General features: G+C 48.4%; 1 protein-coding gene across 13 annotated transcripts in view; it reads left to right on the top strand.

Annotated features, from left to right (window-relative positions):
* The window catches only part of LOC118363523 (transcription factor COE3), a 100,120-nt gene that overhangs the window by 14,068 nt on the left and 65,417 nt on the right, over positions 1-20,635 (top strand). For all 13 annotated transcript variants that reach the window (XM_035744466.2, XM_035744465.2, XM_035744468.2 and 10 more), the window contains exons 3-6: positions 208-271; positions 1,497-1,552; positions 4,678-4,751; positions 8,853-8,921. In XM_035744466.2, coding sequence (XP_035600359.1) covers positions 208-271; positions 1,497-1,552; positions 4,678-4,751; positions 8,853-8,921 — 263 coding nt within the window. The remainder of the gene's footprint in view (positions 1-207; positions 272-1,496; positions 1,553-4,677; positions 4,752-8,852; positions 8,922-20,635) is intronic.

Here is a 20,635-nt window from a genome sequence, read left to right on the forward strand (position 1 = left end):
AGCGTAGATTAGGATGGTCTAGTTTTTTTTTTTTTTTTTTTTTACAGGTAGTTCATTTAGTTGTGAGATATTGGATGACGTACAAGAGCCTTTATGACAACACAGCAGGGGACGAAATGGGCCGATGTTTCCTTTGATTTTGGGTGTCGCCTCAAAAGCTGAGAGCCGTCTTGATGATTTTTCTGTGTTTGAATTTGACTCTTTCAGGAGTACAATGGAGAGAAGACCAACAACGGCATCCATTACAGGCTACAGCTCCTGTACAGTAACGGTAAGACCACGATAATCCCTCCAAACATACTGCAGAGTTCTCTCTCTTCTCGCTGATCTCCGTGGAAAGATTAGCTTTAGCACTTTCAGGAGAATCATTTAGCATTTACGTTTGAGTCATTTAGGAGATGCTCTTATCCAGAGCGTCTTACAGGAGCAATTAGGGTTAAGTGCCTTGCTCAAGGGCACATCGGCAGATTTTTTTTTTTCACCTAGTCGACTCAGGGATTCGAAACAGCTACCTTTTGATTACTGACCCAACGCTCTAACTGCTCGGCTAGGACATTAAATAGAAAAGGACAACATAAATATAAACGATAATCCTCATCACATCTGGAATTATATTTCATGAGCAAATCCTAAAGTCTGTTTTGGTCATTGGGGAAAAGAACTTGAAATTTGAACACTGATCACTGATCTGTGGTCATTATTTTAATGCACAAAGCTTAGATTCCTGTTGCCATGGATTTTGTTTTGAGACCACATCCCGAGAAGAAACAGAAGACTGTGGGTGTGGTACAGTACAATTCACAAGTCATCTAAAAATGACCTTTTTATTTTATTTTATTTTATTTTTTAAAAGGACAAAGAAATGGCGAGAGAACACCAAAGCCTGACGCAATTACAGGCAAGAAATAGAAAATCGTCTCGTTTCCCATGGTCCTTTTTGACTACCTACCCCCCTGTTGTGTTTATGCCGTATTTACGCTCCGTTGCAAAGCTAATAAAAGATAAGCAATAATGATTGCTATTTAATTTGTCTGTGAATGAGAACTCCAAAACGGCACTGGGAGAGAGGGGAACTCGGCAGTTGCAGCCGGGAAATCATAAATAGTAAAAGCAAGAGAGCACACAGGCTTGTTTGTTTTTGCTGAGGGGGGCTAGAAAAGCTTGGTCCCCACGACAAGCACGACAGAAAACATAAAGACACCATGGGGACACAGATAAACAGAATTCGGTGAGAAGACGCTATTTGAAATTCGTCGTTTATGTTTCTCTTTCTGCGAAAGAAGTGAATTTGCATTTGAGGCTGATGTTCAGGCTGCTGTTGTTGCTCGAGACATTTCATTTGGCTAAAACCACACGCCTACTTCTATGCAAATTGTTTACAGAGGAAGATGACATTCAACTTGTCGTTCTGTCAATGGATCGTAACATTTCTATAATCCAAATGAGTGTCATGTGTAATTGCAGGATATCTGATACATATTTGTGTTGTGTTGCAGGCATCAGGACAGAACAAGATCTGTTTGTACGGCTAATAGACTCCATGACCAAACAGGTGAGCTTTCTCCTTACTCTGATCCCAGCCGTTTAACAGGTGACCAGTGAAGTGTGAACATTGTTTCCAGTAGCGGGGTTTCACTACGTATCATACCGCAAACCACCACCCATTTTGTACATAATGTAACATGAGTCAACCTATCCCACCTGGGATTTGAACCCATGAACACAGACACCCTTCAGTCATTTTACCCGCTGAGCTAAAGTGCTATCAATTTACAGTACCCCAGTGGCAAATAACTAGTCTTGTCCAGTCAGGCTAGAAGACATAGGGCAACCTGGCTCCACCATACACTGTGCTGTACTGTACACTCCTTCCCATCCGCCCACCCTCCCATCCTGTCCCCAGCCCACCAGGCCCTCCCTGTCCCCAGCCCACCAGGCCCTCCCTGTCCCCAGCCCACCAGGCCCTCCCTGTCCCCAGCCCACCAGGCCCTCCCTGTCCCCAGCCCACCAGGCCCTCCCTGTCCCCAGCCCACCAGGCCCTCTCTGTCCCCAGCCCACCAGGCCCTCTCTGTCCCCAGCCCACCAGGCCCTCTCTGTCCCCAGCCCACCAGGCCCTCTCTGTCCCCAGCCCACCAGGCCCTCTCTGTCCCCAGCCCACCAGGCCCTCTCTGTCCCCAGCCCACCAGGCCCTCTCTGTCCCCAGCCCACCAGGCCCTCTCTGTCCCCAGCCCACCAGGCCCTCCCTGTCCCCAGTCCCCAGCCCCAGCCCACCAGGCCCTCTCTGTCCCCAGCCCACCAGGCCCTCCCTGTCCCCAGCCCACCAGGCCCTCCCTGTCCCCAGCCCACCCCAGCCCCCAGGCCCCCTCTGTCCCCAGCCCTCCCTGTCCCCAGCCCTCCCTGTCCCCAGCCCACCCTGTCCCCAGCCCACCCTCTCCCCAGCCCACCCTGTCCCCAGCCCACCAGGCCCTCCCTGTCCCCAGCCCACCCCCTGTCCCCAGCCCACCCTGTCCCCAGCCCACCCTGTCCCCAGCCCACCCTGTCCCCAGCCCACCAGGCCCTCCCTGTCCCCAGCCCACCAGGCCCTCCCTGTCCCCAGCCCTCCCTGTCCCCAGCCCACCCTGTCCCCAGCCCACCCTGTCCCCAGCCCACCCTGTCCCCAGCCCACCAGGCCCTCCCTGTCCCCAGCCCACCAGGCCCTCCCTGTCCCCAGCCCACCAGGCCCTCCCTGTCCCCAGCCCACCAGGCCCTCCCTGTCCCCAGCCCACCCTGGCCCACCCTGTCCCCAGCCCACCCTGTCCCCAGCCCACCCTGTCCCCAGCCCACCCTGTCCCCAGCCCTCCCTGTCCCCAGCCCACCCTGTCCCCAGCCCACCCTGTCCCCAGCCCACCAGGCCCTCCCTGTCCCCAGCCCACCAGGCCCTCCCTGTCCCCAGCCCACCAGGCCCTCCCTGTCCCCAGCCCACCAGGCCCTCCCTGTCCCCAGCCCACCAGGCCCTCCCTGTCCCCAGCCCACCAGGCCCTCCCTGTCCCCAGCCCACCAGGCCCTCCCTGTCCCCAGCCCACCAGGCCCTCCCTGTCCCCAGCCCACCCTGTCCCCAGGCCCTCCCTGTCCCCAGCCCACCCTGGCCCTCCCTGTCCCCAGCCCTCCCTGGCCCTCCCTGTCCCCAGCCCACCAGGCCCTCTCTGTCCCCAGCCCACCAGGCCCTCTCTGTCCCCAGCCCACCAGGCCCTCTCTATCCCCAGCCCACCAGGCCCTCCCTGTGTCGCCATGTCAGGCTGTCACAGATCGATGCGGCAACGAGGTCCTCGACAAAGCGCCAGCCACGGAAACCAATCAATAGCCCTTAATGTGCTGCAGCGACGGCGCGCCGGAGACAATAATTCTGACAACAACACAAGGAGCTTTCTTCCTCGGGTGCGCCACTCAAATCCCTCCCTCCTGCCTAGACTTGGACAGACAGACATGCAGACGTTGCATACTGTAGTGTGTCCACCCACAGAAAGGCAGCCATCTAGCAGCCAGAGGGGGGCCCATGTCTATTGATTGGCTGTTAGGAGCCCATTCTCAGACACTCCTATTGGCAAATTCAAACATATTACTGTGTATAATGCATTTACCTGGAAGGCAGTATGTTGCACACAATAGGAATACAAATAATCTTCTTTTAATAGTGGATGTGTAGGAAAATATATCTGTTTGATATCCCCCTTCAGTCTGTCTTATCATCCTCAAAAAAGCCGAATCTTGACTCTCCTTTTTGCCTTTTTCAACATGGTGGTATTACTCACGTATGTCCATGATATACCCCCATGAAAACTCCCAGACTAGCTCCAGGGGGTGGAGCGGCTACTTGAATCAGAAATGATGATGTATAAATATCGACCCGATACCCTCCCCCCCACACACACCTCCTCTCCTCCCCACACACACTCCCACTCCCTTTCCCTGGTCCCTGTTGCAATCCCCACCCCTTCTGGCGAAATTGGCAGATTTTAATATAGAGGCTGGGAGGAATCAATAATGCAGAAGTGGTCGTTATCCTAAAAGTATTGTCCCCTTGGGTGTGTGTGTGTGTGTGTGTGGGGCAACTGACCACCTAGGTGGACGAGGTAGGGGTACGTCATTGGGAGTGGGATGGAGCACTCCCTCCCTCTCGTCCTCCCTCCATCCCTCTGACACAGGAGGTATAGAGAGAATGAAGGAGGGAACAGCTCCTCTCAGTGGTCATCCGTCATCCATGGCCGACATGGCAGCTCCAGTGAAGGATGCCCAGAGGGTGGTCTCTCTCTCTTACTGGGGCTCGCACCGCCATCTGTCTGGGAGGGGTGGAGGGCCGGCCGGGCCGCTCTACACCACGTGGCTCTCCACTATGGGGGGGCTACTCCCTCATCGTCCCCCTCCACCATCTCTCCAGTCTAACCTCCTTTCTCTCCCTGTTAATATGATATGAAAGTTAGACCAAGCGGCGCTTACGCTAATAAAGTGTCATCCACTTCCATTGTAGATATTTAGCAGACACTGATAACGAACACGCGCACAAAGCCTTTCCAGTTATATGTAGTCACAACCTTTACAGGGCCATGATTGGATATTATACAGGGAAAGCACAGGTTCAAGTCCAGGGACCCAAAGAAGACTAAAACAAACAAATATCGGCTGCTCTTTTCTTCTCCTCAGGCGATCCTCTACGAGGGCCAGGACAAAAACCCAGAGATGTGCCGTGTCCTTCTCACCCACGAGATCATGTGCAGGTGAGTGCCACTCTATTTAAAGGGCTATTTCACCCCAAAATCTAATGAATGGGCATGATTGGCACCATCTAAATTAATCTGGAATTGGGGTCTGTAGTTCTCCTGATGCATGTACAAGAATCTACACAACATGTACACATACCATCGACTCCAGGACATTTTATGGAAAAAAATGTATGTTGGAGTGACTTTTCCTTTAAGGGATCAACACAAGGCTCAAGGTTAGTCAAATTGGTCAAAACCAGTTAATTTAATGCAACAAGAGGCATCCTTATTCCTCTGTGGGTCATCCCTTTTCGTGCTATATAGTCTTCTCTATACAGTCCTACAGGGTTGCTCTCATTAAATAAGTATAGTTGAATTGAATACCATGCTGAGTCATTATCTGCCGGATGAAGGCCCATGTTGATGGGGGCTTTATGTTTGTGTGTGTTTTGATGGAGGTTGGCTGGGCGCAAGTCTGTAGGGCATTGGTTAGGGCCTGGTAGGAGTGAGTGTTAATTATGCAATACAGGAAGTGTGTTTGTGTGCTGCCTTGGACACTGGGGGTTGAGGAGTTTCAAGCCTTGGCCCACGAGAGGCCTCAGCTGGTTGTAGGAGTAAGGGAGGGAGGAGGTTGGGGTCGACACAGCCCTTTTTTGCCTTTTCCATTGACTCAGTCATCCCTGTTGGAACCCAATTGCATATGCATCAACTGCTATTCCAAGCAAAACCTTGATCTGGATGTTTCTAGAGCAAGACAATAGAGAGCATTTACCTGTGAGAAGGCAATTGTTGATTAGCTGAATCAATAATTCAGCTAAGTGTTTAAACACAGTGCTGGAGGAATGCTGATTTGCCTCACCATGGAAACCCTCCGTCTGTTATTTTGATTGAATCAGGGTCTAAGTCATTATCGCACTCATCTTATGACCTAGCTGGGGAAACCATATCTGGTTATCTCATGCATCTTGTTTCACATTTCAAAGCCAATTTCAAACAGTGCATGGAGGAACATTAAACTTTTCAACATTTAGTTGAAAAATGGTCGACACTGAAAATGTGGGGACTTCTTTGAGTGACGGACCCATTGTCTCCTCCTTGGAGATCCCCTCTGATACGTCGCTTCATTTTCCTAATGACGGTTCCACTTGGCGTCGGTCATTACGTGATTGAGTGTGATTATTAACCATCCTTCCCCTGATGAATGCCGTGTTTCCATTGGCTAATGAGAAGGGGATGAGAGAGATGCGCTCTCTTTCTTCATCTATCTCGATCTCCCCCCTCGGTCTCCCAGGTGACAGGGACGTGATGGCTGAGGTGTCTTTATCTAGTCCCGTGTGGTGTTGCAGCCTGGCTCGCTGCCGTATAAAGTAACGCACTCAACCAGCAGTGGAAGTATACTGTAGCAGCTGGTAGGGACCCTCTCCGGCATGGCCATGTGGTCCCTGGTGGTGGCTTTGAGACTTGTCCCTTTGTCCAGAACTCTCTGAAGATAAAGAGTAGTTCTCTCATCATAGAGTTAAAAGCACTGAACCTATTGGACAGTTTGACAATTTAAAATATTTGCAATGAGTTTTTTCGTCTTTAATTAGATAGACATGACGACATTATAGATTGTAGGATCAAAATTGAGGCCCTTTATTTACAGTTTTTTAAATATCACTTTTTTTCACATTATTTTTAAATATCACTACTTGACACACACACATATCAACTTAACTATGTCAGTAGTTGATTATCAAGTACATTTGAAGTGTCACTGTATTCCATGTAGTGTGACTTGAATTGGTTCACAATATCAACACAGCATTCTTTCATTTGAGACTGGCTCTTCCAAAACCACCAAATGGGGCTTTGAGGTAGTCAGTTGGCGTGGGCCAGTCATCGGAGCACTGTGTTATGGGTACACAGGCTAGCCAGGACTGGGCTCTGTGCGCCAGCCCCGGTGCCAGGCTGGAAGAGGACACGTTGTGTGAGAAAGGCTTGCCACGGGCGTCCTCTCCCAGCCAAGCCGGCTGTCTGCCTGCCGTCCTGACGCATATCATTAGGTCTGGCTGTGGCCCTCATGTTTGGGCTGGGTAATTACAGCACTTGCCCTTTGAAAACAAGCCCTCCATTGACAGCCATTCACTGTGTTTGCGTCTTATCACAGGCCTGTGATCCAACAGACTGGCTCTGTTCTCCATCCCTCTGATGCCCGTCTTCAGGTTCCTCGGGGAGCCTTTGAAGGCTTCTCTTGTTTTTTAAAGCTAAACTCTGATAGTTCAGCTTCGAACACTCCTTTTTTAGTGCTTAAGTAGATTCCACTTGTGGGGATCATTTGAAGTATGCCTGGCTGACTGAAGGGACAATGATAATGATGCTAGTGACCAGCCAAGGCAGGCTGCCCATCTTGGGATAAAACTGGCATTCCAGGCTCACTTCTTATTGTAGATTCGGTGTGGGTCCTTTTTGCTAGATTGACAAATCATCAAGTTGGCCTCTCTGGTTTCGTTGCTGCGGCGCTCACTGGACCAGCACTGCTCATGCTCAGTACTATTTCTCGGCTGTAGCTGAAAAAAAACAGAGTAACGCTGACTGGATATCCAGTCTAGTTGTTTTGTGGGACTCGTCTGACTTACTGGCCTGTGTTCTCAGTCATTAGCTAGCCAGGGTGTTAGCCAGTTTGGGCCCGGGGGGAAACGTCATTAAGGCGATATTGTGGACGCTCAGCCAAGGTTTGTTTTCGTGTGCGAAGGGCCCCGGGTCCCCCGAGGGGCCTGGCAGTGCTCCTGGGGTCCAGTTTGTTTATAACACTTTCTCAGTTTGAGGAGGTTGTCACCACAGCAGCACCATTGGGTTTCCAATGCTAATTGGTCTCCTGGAACTTTGCTAATGGTTCCAAGTAGCTGGGGGAATAAATTATTGTGTTGCGTTCTATGGCAACAGTCACACACAAAGACCAGGCAAAAAAACAGTACTTAGTTTATGTTTTTCTTCTACTTAGAGATCAAATGGTGTGATAAATGATTCATAAAATGGGTTAATTTGGCATTCGGTGGCTCGGTTTTAAGCTTGTTTGTCAAATGGCAATGTGATTCATGACAGCATGGGTGAGTGTGTGAGCATAATTGGTCCTCGGCAGGTCATGCAATATGAATAATTTTGAAGAATAAGAGGGTTGGTTTCAATTATCTTTAGAATAACACATTTATATTTAAAATGGGACCTTAGTTACTGTTAACAACCCACAGAATCAGGACTTCCATTTCAATTTCCATGTTCGAGGCATCACTACAGACCCAGGTTCGATCCCTGGCTGTATCACAACGGGCGTCCCATAGGGCGGTACACAATTGACCCAGCGTCGTCCGGTTTAGGGGAGGGTTTGGCCGGGTGAGGCTGTCATTGTAAATACGAATTTGTTCTTAACTGACTTGCCTAGTTAAATAAAATACATTTGAGTCACTGCTTGAAGCAAACAATTTTGAATGTAAATGTACAAAAGACGTATATTGAATCCAAATTCATTTTCTGAATGCAATGTAATTGACACTGAATTAACTGCTAAACTACTAGAAAGTATACTACTACCACTACCAACAAATGGAAAAAGTGAAAAACTTTCTTTGCACTATGCTATTGTTACACTAGACTGAATCAGAATGATTGGGAAACTGATCCTCATTGTCCACCATTGCATGGCGACCAACCAGAAGAGCACATTTGGCTGTATTCACACCCACTTTTCTGAAACGGCATGCCACCACATGGGCAGGGGCAGAGGGGCAGTGGCACAGACCTGGGCAAGTCCACCGTGGCCATGGCGGTGTGGCAGGGGTGATGGCACGGGGGCAGGATGGAGGTGGCTCAGCACCGGGCCAGCCATCTCTGGGCGCTGTCCAAACTGACAGCGAGTCACTGAGTGACCTTGGCTGGAGCCCTGCCCAGCTGGAGCGTGGGTCATGGGGGAGAAGGGGGACAGCAGATTGCACATGGTTCCTCTCTGACTCCATAGTCCGCTGTATGCCCACTGTTACCAGAGACCGTCCAACAACTCTAGTAACAAATGATAGTAAATGTTTTTAGTAAACCTAAGTGTGACAGCTAATTGTGTCTTTTGTGTTTTTTTCCCCCTAGTCGTTGTTGTGACAAGAAGAGCTGTGGAAACCGCAACGAGACGCCCTCCGACCCTGTCATCATTGATAGGTAAGGACACACTCCTTTTGTTCCACGTCTTTCTTTCACAGCCACAAAGCAGGCAAGCAGTGGGACCATGCAGGTAAGCAGGACCAAGCCTTCGTGGTTGTGGCTATCATTGGGCCTGTCAGGCTGGCTGGGGTATACTGACCTCCTCCAAAAGGACAGTAGTGGCCTCTGAGGGCACACGGGTCATTACCAAATCCATGTTGGCTCGTTAGACTGAGCTTGGAGAATGGCCAGGGGACAGGAGAGCTGGAAGCTTGGAAACCAGTGATCCACATATACAGAGTCACAACAAACACACACACATAAACACACACATACACACACACATGTCTTCTTACCTCTTGCTGCCTGTGTTAGGAGTAACAGTCCAAATCTACAGAGATCATGTCACACCTTGTTTTCCTAGATCAGGTTAAGATCTCAGTAAATCTCATGCTATTCTCTTTAGTCAGACCTCTAGCCAGGGTTAGGGAGGAGTAACAGATTACCACCCCAAAAAAAACGGTAGCTGTAATCCCTTACTTTACCAGCAAAAATATTGTAATCACATTACAAATTTTTCAAAAACAATATGATTACTTATAGGATTACTTTTACATTCAGAAAGGATGTTTGAGTAAAAATCTTTGACATCTGTGTTTTCTCAAGGACATTTGAATCAGCATTGGAAAAAGTTATTCCTGAGCGAGTCTGACCACAAGTTAGAGACCACTATGATTGACACCAAATGTGTTTAATGGATCGTGTGAACAGAACAGGAATAGGCTTTTTTTAGGCTACAGTCCAAGCTATGTCTTCCAATGGTGTGACTGCTGTTGGTATCCAAAGATTATCCAACTTGAATAAATGTTTGGAGGACAGAAGCAGTGGTGTAGCCTATGGGCGATACGGATATCACTTATTTTACATCTCACATTAATGTGAATCTCATTTACCTATTTGCACCGTAGGCTTCGGATTATGGTGGTTGTGGATGGCTGTTTACAATTTGTGTATTTTATCCCAATAATGGTTCAATTGAAGAAGCGTAAGCTGCCTATCAATCATTGTTTTTGCGACCAGTGGACAGCCAGTGAAAAATTAGCTCTTGCAACAGCTGCATAGTGCAGACCTTTTTTGACTGCAACCGCCAACCACAGGAGCCTGCTGTCAATGTAAATGACCTGCTGCCGCTCTGCTAATCATCAGATGGGGGGAGGAGAAGAGGTAGGGGGCCCATGTGGGTAACTGGGGGGCCCTGCCTTGGTTGGGTAACTGATTCAGGGCCGGCCCTAGCCTTTTGAGGGCCCTAAGTGAGATTTGGATGAGGGGGCCCCCCCCACCTCGCGGGCAAAACACTTTAGTCGCCCCCCTCTTGACAGCAGAGAGAAAGCTAATTACCTGCAATTCTACACATTCTGCTATGACTTATGCCATGTTAATGATATCTGAGTGACAGTGACTAACAACATCAATGGGGGCCCCCTCGAGGTCAGGGCCCCTGGGCACATGCCCTGTGTGGCATGTCAGTATTCGGTATTCAGCCATGGTTAATAAAAGTTTAGATAGCAGGCTAGACTATTTTACAAATCTAAAAATTGTTAGCTGACAAGGCTAATAATTGAGTGACTATCAGTAACTGACATAACAGAAACTCCAGATGCACAACCACATTTCTAAATTGCACCTTGTGTATCTTTCTATTCTAACTCTTAACAGTAAGCTGAGACCCCGACTGAATGTAAAAATATATATATATATATATATATATATGCGCTCAGGTAAAACAATTTGGCTAATCTATATTTCCAAGTCCTATTCTTGAAGATCAAGAGGTATTAAATTAATTGGAATGACTGTAAATTGACAGACTTTGGATTTTAATGTAAAGATATTACCTAGCTAATATATTATTATGGGTTAGAAGAAGCCTACATAACCAACCCATAAAGTAAAATACAACCTCCATTTAAGGCCAACAATGTAAACTCTAACATTGATTTATCCTGCAATAGATGTCATTCAATTGGTGATATTAATTTGTGTCCTTCTAATACCTCTTAAAGGGAAAGTAATCTAAAAGTAGCTGAAAGTAATCAGATTATGTTACTGAGTTTGGGTAATCAAAAAGGTACGTTACTGATTACAATTTTGAACAAGTAACTAGTAACGAATGGATTACATTTAGAAAGTAATCTACCCAACTCTGAGCACATACGATTACAATGACGATACTTTCAACCAGTACACACACACACACACACACACACACACACACACACCCCCAGTGATGATAAGTTTCGTTTAAAATGAGGGAGGACTATTATTTATTTAATGAGCATGGCCTTATTTCTATTACAGCATATTGGATGAATGACATGATATGATGTCATTCATATTCCATTCACCCAGTTCAATGTAACATCGATATGTTTAGGCTACTACATGATACTCAAATATTCCTTTTACCCATCATGAGGTTGCTACAACCTAGCCTGTGAATGAAAGTTTACAACATAGGTGCACACAGGTCATTGCCTTCATCGAGCTGATCTAGGGCGTAATCATTAGTCCAACAGTTGCAAACAAGAGCTTCTATTGGACAAATTCAGGTATGTTTGTTCTGTTTGCTTCCGTTTTAAGAAATGTTTTTCAACAGAATCTGCGGAATGAATACACCACTGATCACACGTCAACACAGTTCACTTTCATAGCAGCCATGTTGTATTCCTTCAGCCACGTTGTATTCCTTCAGCGCTCTCCGCCTCTCACCTTTTCCCTTCGCTTGTAGACTTCAGTGCACAACACATCAGCTCTGACCAGGGAAACAAAAACTTTCCAAGCCAAACCATATCATAACCGCTACACACAGCCTAAATCGCTGTCACCATATTTGCTAAAATAATGTCATTGTCAACATACAGTAGCTAATAGAACTAACGTGTTACTATACCCGCTACAATCATGCAGTAACGTTACAGTGTATAGTCAGTAAGCAGGTCAGCACTTACACCGGTGGGCCCCGGTGGCAATAAATTAGTCAAACTGAAAGCTTACCTTGACTCCCGGCCGCGAACCTAAACATATGTGGGAGGTTCTAAGTGGGCATCTAACCTCGGTGGCGGCTCTGGACGCCGTCCCCCTTTACACTGAGTCCGCTCATCTATCACTGACCCGTGGATCATCGTCGGAGGCTCTGGACTGCAGATCCTCGCCGTAGGCCCCGGGCTGGGGACCCTCGCAGCGTGGATCATCGCCGGATGTTCTGGACTGGGGACCGTCGCTGGAGACCCCGGACTGGGGGCCCGTCGTTGGAGGTTCCGGTCTGAACTGTCGCCGTACACTCCGGACTGGGTACTGTCGCCGGATGCTCCTGGTGCGTGGGGCCTGGTGCGTGGGGCGTGGTGCCAGCACTGATGGTACCGGGCTGGGGACACGCTCCTCAGGGCGAGTGCGAGGAGCAGGAACAGGGCGTACTGGACCCTGGAGGTGCACAGGAATCCTGGTGCATGGTGTTGACACTGGTGGTACTGGGCTGGTAACACGCACCTCAGGGCGAGTGCGGGGAGGAGGCACAGGATACACTGGACCGTGGAGACGCATTGGAGATCCAAAACATAGAGCTAGCTCAATACGTCCTGGCTGGATGACCATTCTAGCCCGGCAAGTGCGAGGAGCTGGAATAGAGCGCACCGGGCTAGAATAGCGCACTGGAGACACCGTGCGCATCTCTGCATAACATGGTGCCTGACCAGTTACACGCTCCCCACGGTAAGCACGAGGAGTTGGCTCAGGTCTCCTACCTAATAAAAATGTGATTTGATTAATTAAGTGATCTCGTCTTGGTTTCTCAAGCGTTGTAAGTTGTTTTCCTGCAGTTTAGGAGACCTCAGGTCTCCTACCTGAGCCCCATATTGGGGCTGCCTCTCGGGCTTCCTTGCTAGCCGTGTACCTTCATATCTTCGCTGTTCCTCGATTCTCCTGTATTTCTCCTCGTAGTATCGCCATTCCGTTTTCTCTGCCTCTAACTCCTCCTTAGGACGGCGATACTCCCCCGGCTGTGTCCAGGGTCCTGCTCCATCTAATATCTCCTCCGAGGTCCATCTCCCCATTAAGCGCTGTTCCTCCTTTTCACGCTGCTTGGTCCTTGTTTGGGTGGGTTATTCTGTCACGTTCGTCGTATAGAGGCGCAGCTTGCTATGAATACATTCTTCTTTTAATAAAGAAAGCACACTAAACAAACTAATAAAACGCATGTGACTCTGTATAGAACAAGTGCTGACATGCAACTACACATAGACAATAACCCACCAAACCAAAATGGAAAATGGCAACCTAAATAGGATCCCAATCAGAGACAACGATAAACAGCTGTCTCTGATTGGGAACGAATTCAGGCCACCATAGACCTACATATACCTAGACATACTAAAACCCCATAGATATACAAAAGCCCTAGACAGGGTAAGACACCAAGACAATACAAAAACTTAACCAACCACCCTTGTCACACTCTGACCTAACCAAAATAAAAAGAAAACAAAGATAACCAAGGTCAGAGCGTGACAGAACTATGCACCACACACACTTGCATGCATCACAAAAATACATATCCAGTCCCAATAGGCATATCCTCGGGTAGAAATCTGCAGGAATGTCCATGTGCCACATCCTCAACTAAAGTGTGTGTGTTAGTGGTCACCCCCCCCGCGCGCTACATCGCTACGCTCGTTACACCCCACCCAAACAATTCCAAAATGTTTACCAGCGACAAGCCTGGCTCATGATTTAGTGCCGGACTGCCCATATCACTGCATTTTAGTGCCCTATTAAGAGATACAGGATTTATGGGGACGCAGCCTCAAGCTACTTAACCAACAGATAAAACAGTTAGCCAGGGTGGGTGGAGGGTTGCTATTGGTGACCCGCGATGCAAATCACCCCTATCAGTCGCCACTGTAAAGTGGTTAATGCCGGCAATTCATGGCCCCTACACACACACACACACACACACACACACACACACACACACACACACACACACACACACACACACAAGCGCCTCTGTTTCAAATGATCCGTAGACCCTGTAAATCAAACTCTGATTCTGCTCTGCATCTTTTACCACCTCTCCTCGGATTATCGCTGATAAACACTAACACACACACACGCACATTATTAAATGTATGCAAGTGCACACACACTCCCTATATAGCAAGCATTTGAATATAAAATGGTGAAATTGCAGGAACTTTATTTAGTTTGGTGACAATGTCCTCTTTCTCTCGTGATCATTATACATTACTCACGTCTTGTGCACGTCTTACATGCCTTCTCTATGACATCACATTCGACATACACACTTGCGCCTATAACCAGCATAAGGGACGGGTTAGGGGATACATTTAGTTGGCAGACAAAATTGAGGTTGCACTCTGAGGTGGGACCTCCCATCTAAAACCAGGAAGCAGTTTGTTTCCAGTGCTGCCATTTTAATGGGGGAAATTGTGCCGAGGCAAGCAGAAAGCTCCAATGGGGCGTGGTGAAATATTGGCTTGTGGCCATTAAAACAGGTGTTATTACAAGCTAATATTGCAATTAGATGGCCGGGCCAGTTCCATGAGTGGGACCATAAATTCCCAGAGACTGTCAGAGCTTACTGGGGGACCAGTGGCTAATTACTCAGTATAGACCACATGGGCCCTAACCCCTCCTTGTCTCCTCCTATCTCCCATCACCCTCTTACCTTAATGGATCTGCTGGACATGGGAGTCATACCCTTCTCTCCCCACCCCCCACCCCTCATAGCCTTCCATGATCTGTTCTATAGTACCAACCACTAGCCATCCCCTACAGTCTGTCAATGGACATTTGTTTAGGGCTGTCTCTGTTGGTGTCGGTTACTGTTTATGAGTGGCTTGGGAAGCTGTCCATCATTGGTTGGACCAGTCGATGGGGAGTTATGAAAGCTCTCCTGGAAATAGATCTCATATACTGTATATATTGAAGCATCCTCGTCTTTCATATGATCAGTATTACACTGGAGATTTAAAGCAAAAGTCATGTCATCTATCAGGTGCAGACATCTGTTAACGTGTGGATATACGCTGAGTGTACAAAACATTAGGAACACCTTCCTAATATTGAGTTGCACCCCCCACTTTGCCCCCAGAACAGCCTCAATTCGTCGAGGCGTGGACAACAAGGTTTCGAAAGGGATGCTGGTCAAATCAAATTTATTGTCACATACACATGGTTAGCAGATGTTAATGCGAGTGTAGCGAAATGCTTGTGGTCCATGTTGACTCCAATACTTCCCACAGTTGTGTCAAGTTGACTGGATGTCCTTTGGGTGGTGAACCATTCTTGATACAGATGTGAAAAACGCAGCATCATTGCAGTTCTTGACACACTCAAACCTGTGCGCCTGGCACCTACTACCATACCCAGTTAAAAGGCACAGAGGTCTTGCCAATTCACCCTCTGACTGGCACACATACACAATCAATGGCTCAATTGTCTCAAGGCTTAAAAATCCTTCTTTAACCGTTCTCCTCCCCTCCATCTACACTGCTTGAAGTGGATTTTCACAAGTGACATTAATAAGGGAGCATAGTTTTCAGCCGGATTCACCTGGTCAGTCTGTCACGGCAAGAGCAGGTGTTCCTAATGTTTTGTACACTCAACCTGTGTGGACGGGTATTAGCGAACACCAATATTTCTGTGTGTATGCATGCATGCACGTTTCCAGGCGCTGGACTGACTGACAACCTCCAGTGAGGGTTAACTCTGCGGGGGGTGATGGGGTTATCAGCCTCCCCGGACTCTTTCCAGCAATCGCAGCCTATTGATCGGCCAGTGAGCACATCAGAGCCGGCCAGATTAAGAGTATAGATTTACAATAAAAGCAGGACATTACTTGGCAGCCCGGGTAGAAATTGACAGAAGAAAAAAAGATGAGGTTCTGGAAGTGGGATGGTGGGATGAGTCAGGGCCGAGAGAGAGAGGAAGGGGTTGCCAGGTTGGGGGGTGGGATGAGTCAGGGCCGAGAGAGAGGAAGGGGTTGCCAGGTTGGGGGTGGGATGAGTCAGGGCCGAGAGAGAGGAAGGGGTTGCCAGGTTGGGGGTGGGATGAGTCAGGGAGAGAGAGGAAGGGGTTGCCAGGTTGGGGGTGGGATGGTGGGATGAGTCAGGGCCGAGAGAGAGGAAGGGGTTGCCAGGTTGGGGGTGGGATGAGTCAGGGCCGAGAGAGAGGAAGGGGTTGCCAGGTTGGGGGTTGGGAAGGTGGGATTAGTCAGGGCCGAGAGAGAGAGAGAGGAAGGGGTTGCCAGGTTGGGGGTGGGATGGTGGGATGAGTCAGGGCCGAGAGAGAGGAAGGGGTTGCCAGGTTGGATGGTGGGATGAGTCAGGACTGAGAGAGAGGAAGGGGTTGGTAGGTTGTAGAGTAGATCTTTGTCAGATTTTATGGGTTGCTTGTCCGGGGTTATGTTTTGAGGAGACAGGTTATGGGTACAAGGGGCCAACTGCTATTACATGATTTTGCATTGGGCTTTATGTATGTTATTGAAGGCAGTTGCCCCCGTGTCAACTTTGTTTTAACGGCTTTTTATCACATCGGCATTATGGAGGTCACCTTGTCGGGTGTTGCGTTGTGGGTAGCCTTGCTTTGTGGTATCTTTTGTATTTCGGCCTTAGAATGGTGCAGTTAGGCTATATCAGGGGTGGTGGTTGGGGGGAGTGAGACTCAGGAGTGTGTGTGCGTGTTCAGGGGGTGGGGGGTCAGAGACTGTGGTGTAGGTGTAAAATATGGATGGGGGACTGTTGGTGGCCTGGTCTTCTGGTTGAATTATTCAGTATATCCCATCCCTCACACAAGGGGGGACGGCCTACCGCTGCTCCATCACGACTTTCAGGAAACCAAACGGTCTTTAAGAGAAGGAGAGAGAGAGGTAGACGCCATCCTCTCGGGCTATAGATTTATGTTCTATTTTGGCAAGAATTTTGTTTGGTCTGCTGACCGATGGTGGCAAGACTAGCACTGGGGACAGGGGAAATGGGGTCGGTTGCCACAGTGAGGTACCTGCAGTGTGTTTATGGTCCTGTAATCTTATCCAATGACTGCCACCCCTCGGGCTCTGCTAAGAGATGCAAAAACTCTCAACGTGAAGTTGTTTGTTGTCTCTTCTCCTTAATTCAAATGATACAGTAGCTAGCCACATTACCTTACACCTTCTGGTTGCTCCTCGACTTCTACTTTGTGTGTGTGTGTGTGTGTGTATAACTGTGTTAGTGTGTGTGTGCTTATATTTATGTGCTTGTGTCAGGGTTAGCCCAGATGACCTTGACGACTGCTCCACAGGGTAAGAGGGAAATATCAGCGCCAGTGTTTGTGGTTCACCCCTCTCGCCTTTCAGCAGGGTATCTATTCCAACACACACGCACACACACACACACACACACACACACACACACACACACATACACTACAGCTCCCCCAAATAGAAAACCACACAATCACAGCCACGGTTGCACTCTACCCCGGGATGATATGATACGACTAGCTGCCTCTGGTGAACAATGCTCCCACAAAAACATTATTCCTACCTCTCTCATGGCTTTGATTCCCAGAGGAGTACCACTACTCGTATCCAACCTGCATGACTCTCCAACTTATTGAATCTTTGCATTTTCCTCAAGGAGGCTGAAGCTCGTCGAGCAGTTATTCTAATACAGATGTTGCCATTAAACAATCATCCTCCATTTACCATTCAGAGGAGGGTTTTCCAGTCCCTTAAAACCCAAAGGCTCTGTGAGTATAACAGTCTTCACTCTCCCTCTGTTGAACGGGGGTTCGGAAGCTGCCAAGTCACCCTGTTGGCAGGCGGTTGGGAACAGAAGGGGTGTTTCGCTACCTGTCTTAGCGTTCACAGCCTGTGGTAATATCCGTCTGGGTGGTTCCATCAGGCCGGGGTGGAGCCAGGGCCTCCAGCGGGCCCCCGGGGCTGAGCATGGCTGATGTGATATGCTGTGAAGTGTGCACTGGTCCAAGGTTGCCCATAAACCTATTCACCAGAGGGGAAAAGATATCATTCACCATTTGTTTTAGGATAGTAACTCCTTCCCATTTCCTCTGTCCTTGTTTACTCTCTGTTGTGGATCTGCATGTTCTCGATAGGTATAGTTAACTGAAATGGGATTGAGCCCTAATTGGAACCCACTCATCGACACACGGACTCTCTTCACAAACAGATCCAGCCACGCCTCCCAGGCACCGACTCCAGTCCACCTTCCCACCCAGAGTAGCGCTCCATGTGGGGGCATGGGAACTGGGAAAATCCCTAGTCCTGACAGGGCCCCCCTACCAAGACCTGCCAGCCGCTAAGCCCTCCTGCCCCCCCCTCCAGCGCCTGCTTGTCACTAATGCTGCCGTTAGCCCTTTACTACTCGTCGGTGAGAGAAAAGCTATCGATCCCTGTTTGTTGATCCTGCTGTTGACATACCACTGGCTCCTGTGGCTTTCAAAGAGCCAACATGGGGTGGGATGTAATCTGTAAACACCGCCGGGGACCCCTCGCCGAGCCCTCCACTCCCAGCCCCACCATCGACTCAACAGCTCAGGCTTAGCTGGGATGCCTTCGCACCCCAACCACCCACCTGCTCCTCTCTTCCCAGTCCTTTACCTTAACCCCCCATCTTCAACTCAGCTGATTGTGAAACCATGGGGCAGCAGCGTCTTCCTATCATGAATGGATTCACCTTTGATATCGGCCAACTCCCCTCCCCCATGATGGTCACTCACTCACTCACTCACTCACTCACTCACTCACTCACTCACTCACTCACTCACTCACTCACTCACTCTCGCACGCTAATCACCCGAGTGTTTCCCCAATTAAGAATGCACAGATTTCCCTCCAAACCCCACTGACACACACACACTCGGGTGGTTTAATCAGGAGGAGGAGTGTGGTGTGGCTAATTAAGTCCAGTCCTGCCAAACAGATGTGAGGAGGCAATTTGATGCCGGATAAGAGCTGCTTGTTTATAATGCATGCTTGCTATAACCATTCATAACAGCTCAGAGTATAGCTCTTGAAACATTGTCTAACTTGAAAATAAGAGTAGTCTGTTGTTGGTTTTCACCCTTGAGCAAGACACTTAACCTTCATAGCTGGAGCATATATTCATCTTTATGAATATCTAACATGGGGAACAACCCCACAGATTATTTAGGTCAGTCTGCAATGGAGGGTAGTTCGTTTCATCAGCAAGCAGGTTTAGTTTATCAGCCTTTGGTTTTTTCTTCTCGTAGTGTGAGGATGCAATCTGGACGCGGCATGCCCGAACCAGCCACAGCAGTTCAAGGGAAGAAGGAAAGGAAGGAGTGAATCACTGGATGGATGAAAAGAAGAGTGTGGATGAGGAGGGAGGAGTTGGGGGGGGCTGGTTGAGTGGAGAAAAGTGGTGGTGTGGATGAGGAGAGAGGGAGAGATGGCAGAGTTGGGGGGGGGGTAGGTGGGTGGAGAAGAGTTGTGGCGTGAGGGAGTGTGAATGAGACAGGATGGGGGAGGAGGACGGAGGAAAAGAAGGATGGATGGAGGGAGGCAGGCAGGGACAAAGAGGAGCAGATTAAGAGGGTATTGATTTCTATATAAAGATTCCGAGATTTGATATGAGGAGGGTCGCAGGAGAGGGGCCGGCCACGAGAGAGCGAGAGAGAGAGAGAGAGCGAGCACACAGGGGGAAGTCGAGGAGATCCATTACATCACCGTAAACAGTCCGATTCCACAGGGCTCATCGGTAACACCGGCGCACCGGATCAACATCCGGAGTTAGAATGGATGATCAGCTGACAAACTATGAGAGAGAACGCACACAAAGTGTTTCCCAATGTTTATGTTTCTTACACTTACCTCTCATAGGGCCTAACCTGTCAAACCACGCAGAATAACATCACAAAACAAATCCACCAGCGATGTTACGTACAGACATTTCACCGAGAGATGATATATGCTCATGCGAAAGAGTCGTTACGGAATCTCCCAAAGACATTTTAACTAGGGAGAAAACAGTCCGGGAGGCAGTTGATCAATCATAAACCAAACCATCAGATTGTATCTTTATTGCACAGACTGAAATTCTATACAGTATTCCCACTATAGGTTGCCTACCAAGTTGAGTTTGTTAGCGGTGGGGGGGTAATGACAGTTGAAATCCTGTTGTTTCTAAGGTTTGGCTCTTTGTGTGTGTGTGTGAATCAACACTTTGTTATGCACTGTGTACATATCTCGCAGGGGATGCAGGATCATCTATATTTGATGCAACTCTGACGCCAGGGCAGGATGAGACCCTATTGCTTTCACCACACACACACAGACAGACAGACATAGACATGATAACACAGACATAACAAAATAAATGGATTGGCTACCGTGTCAATAACATGCACTCATACAGAATGCACTCAGTCATAAACATATAGACAAACACTTAGAAACGCTTAGAAAACGTAGCAAACCCATATATACAGTGTATACCTACAGTAGATCTCAAGCCATCTTGTCTACACATTTATCCCTCTTCACAAAGGGATTCACACACACACACACTCACCCACAACACAAATCAATACCAATTTATAATTCAGGATTGCTGGAGTTTGGGTTTTAGGGCAGGCTTGGCTTCCAGCCTTCATAAATATTACAGTGTTATTGACTTGATCCGAATTAATTGGAG

Source organism: Oncorhynchus keta, chromosome 30, assembly GCF_023373465.1.
Source record: "Oncorhynchus keta strain PuntledgeMale-10-30-2019 chromosome 30, Oket_V2, whole genome shotgun sequence".
NCBI lineage: Eukaryota > Metazoa > Chordata > Actinopteri > Salmoniformes > Salmonidae > Oncorhynchus > Oncorhynchus keta.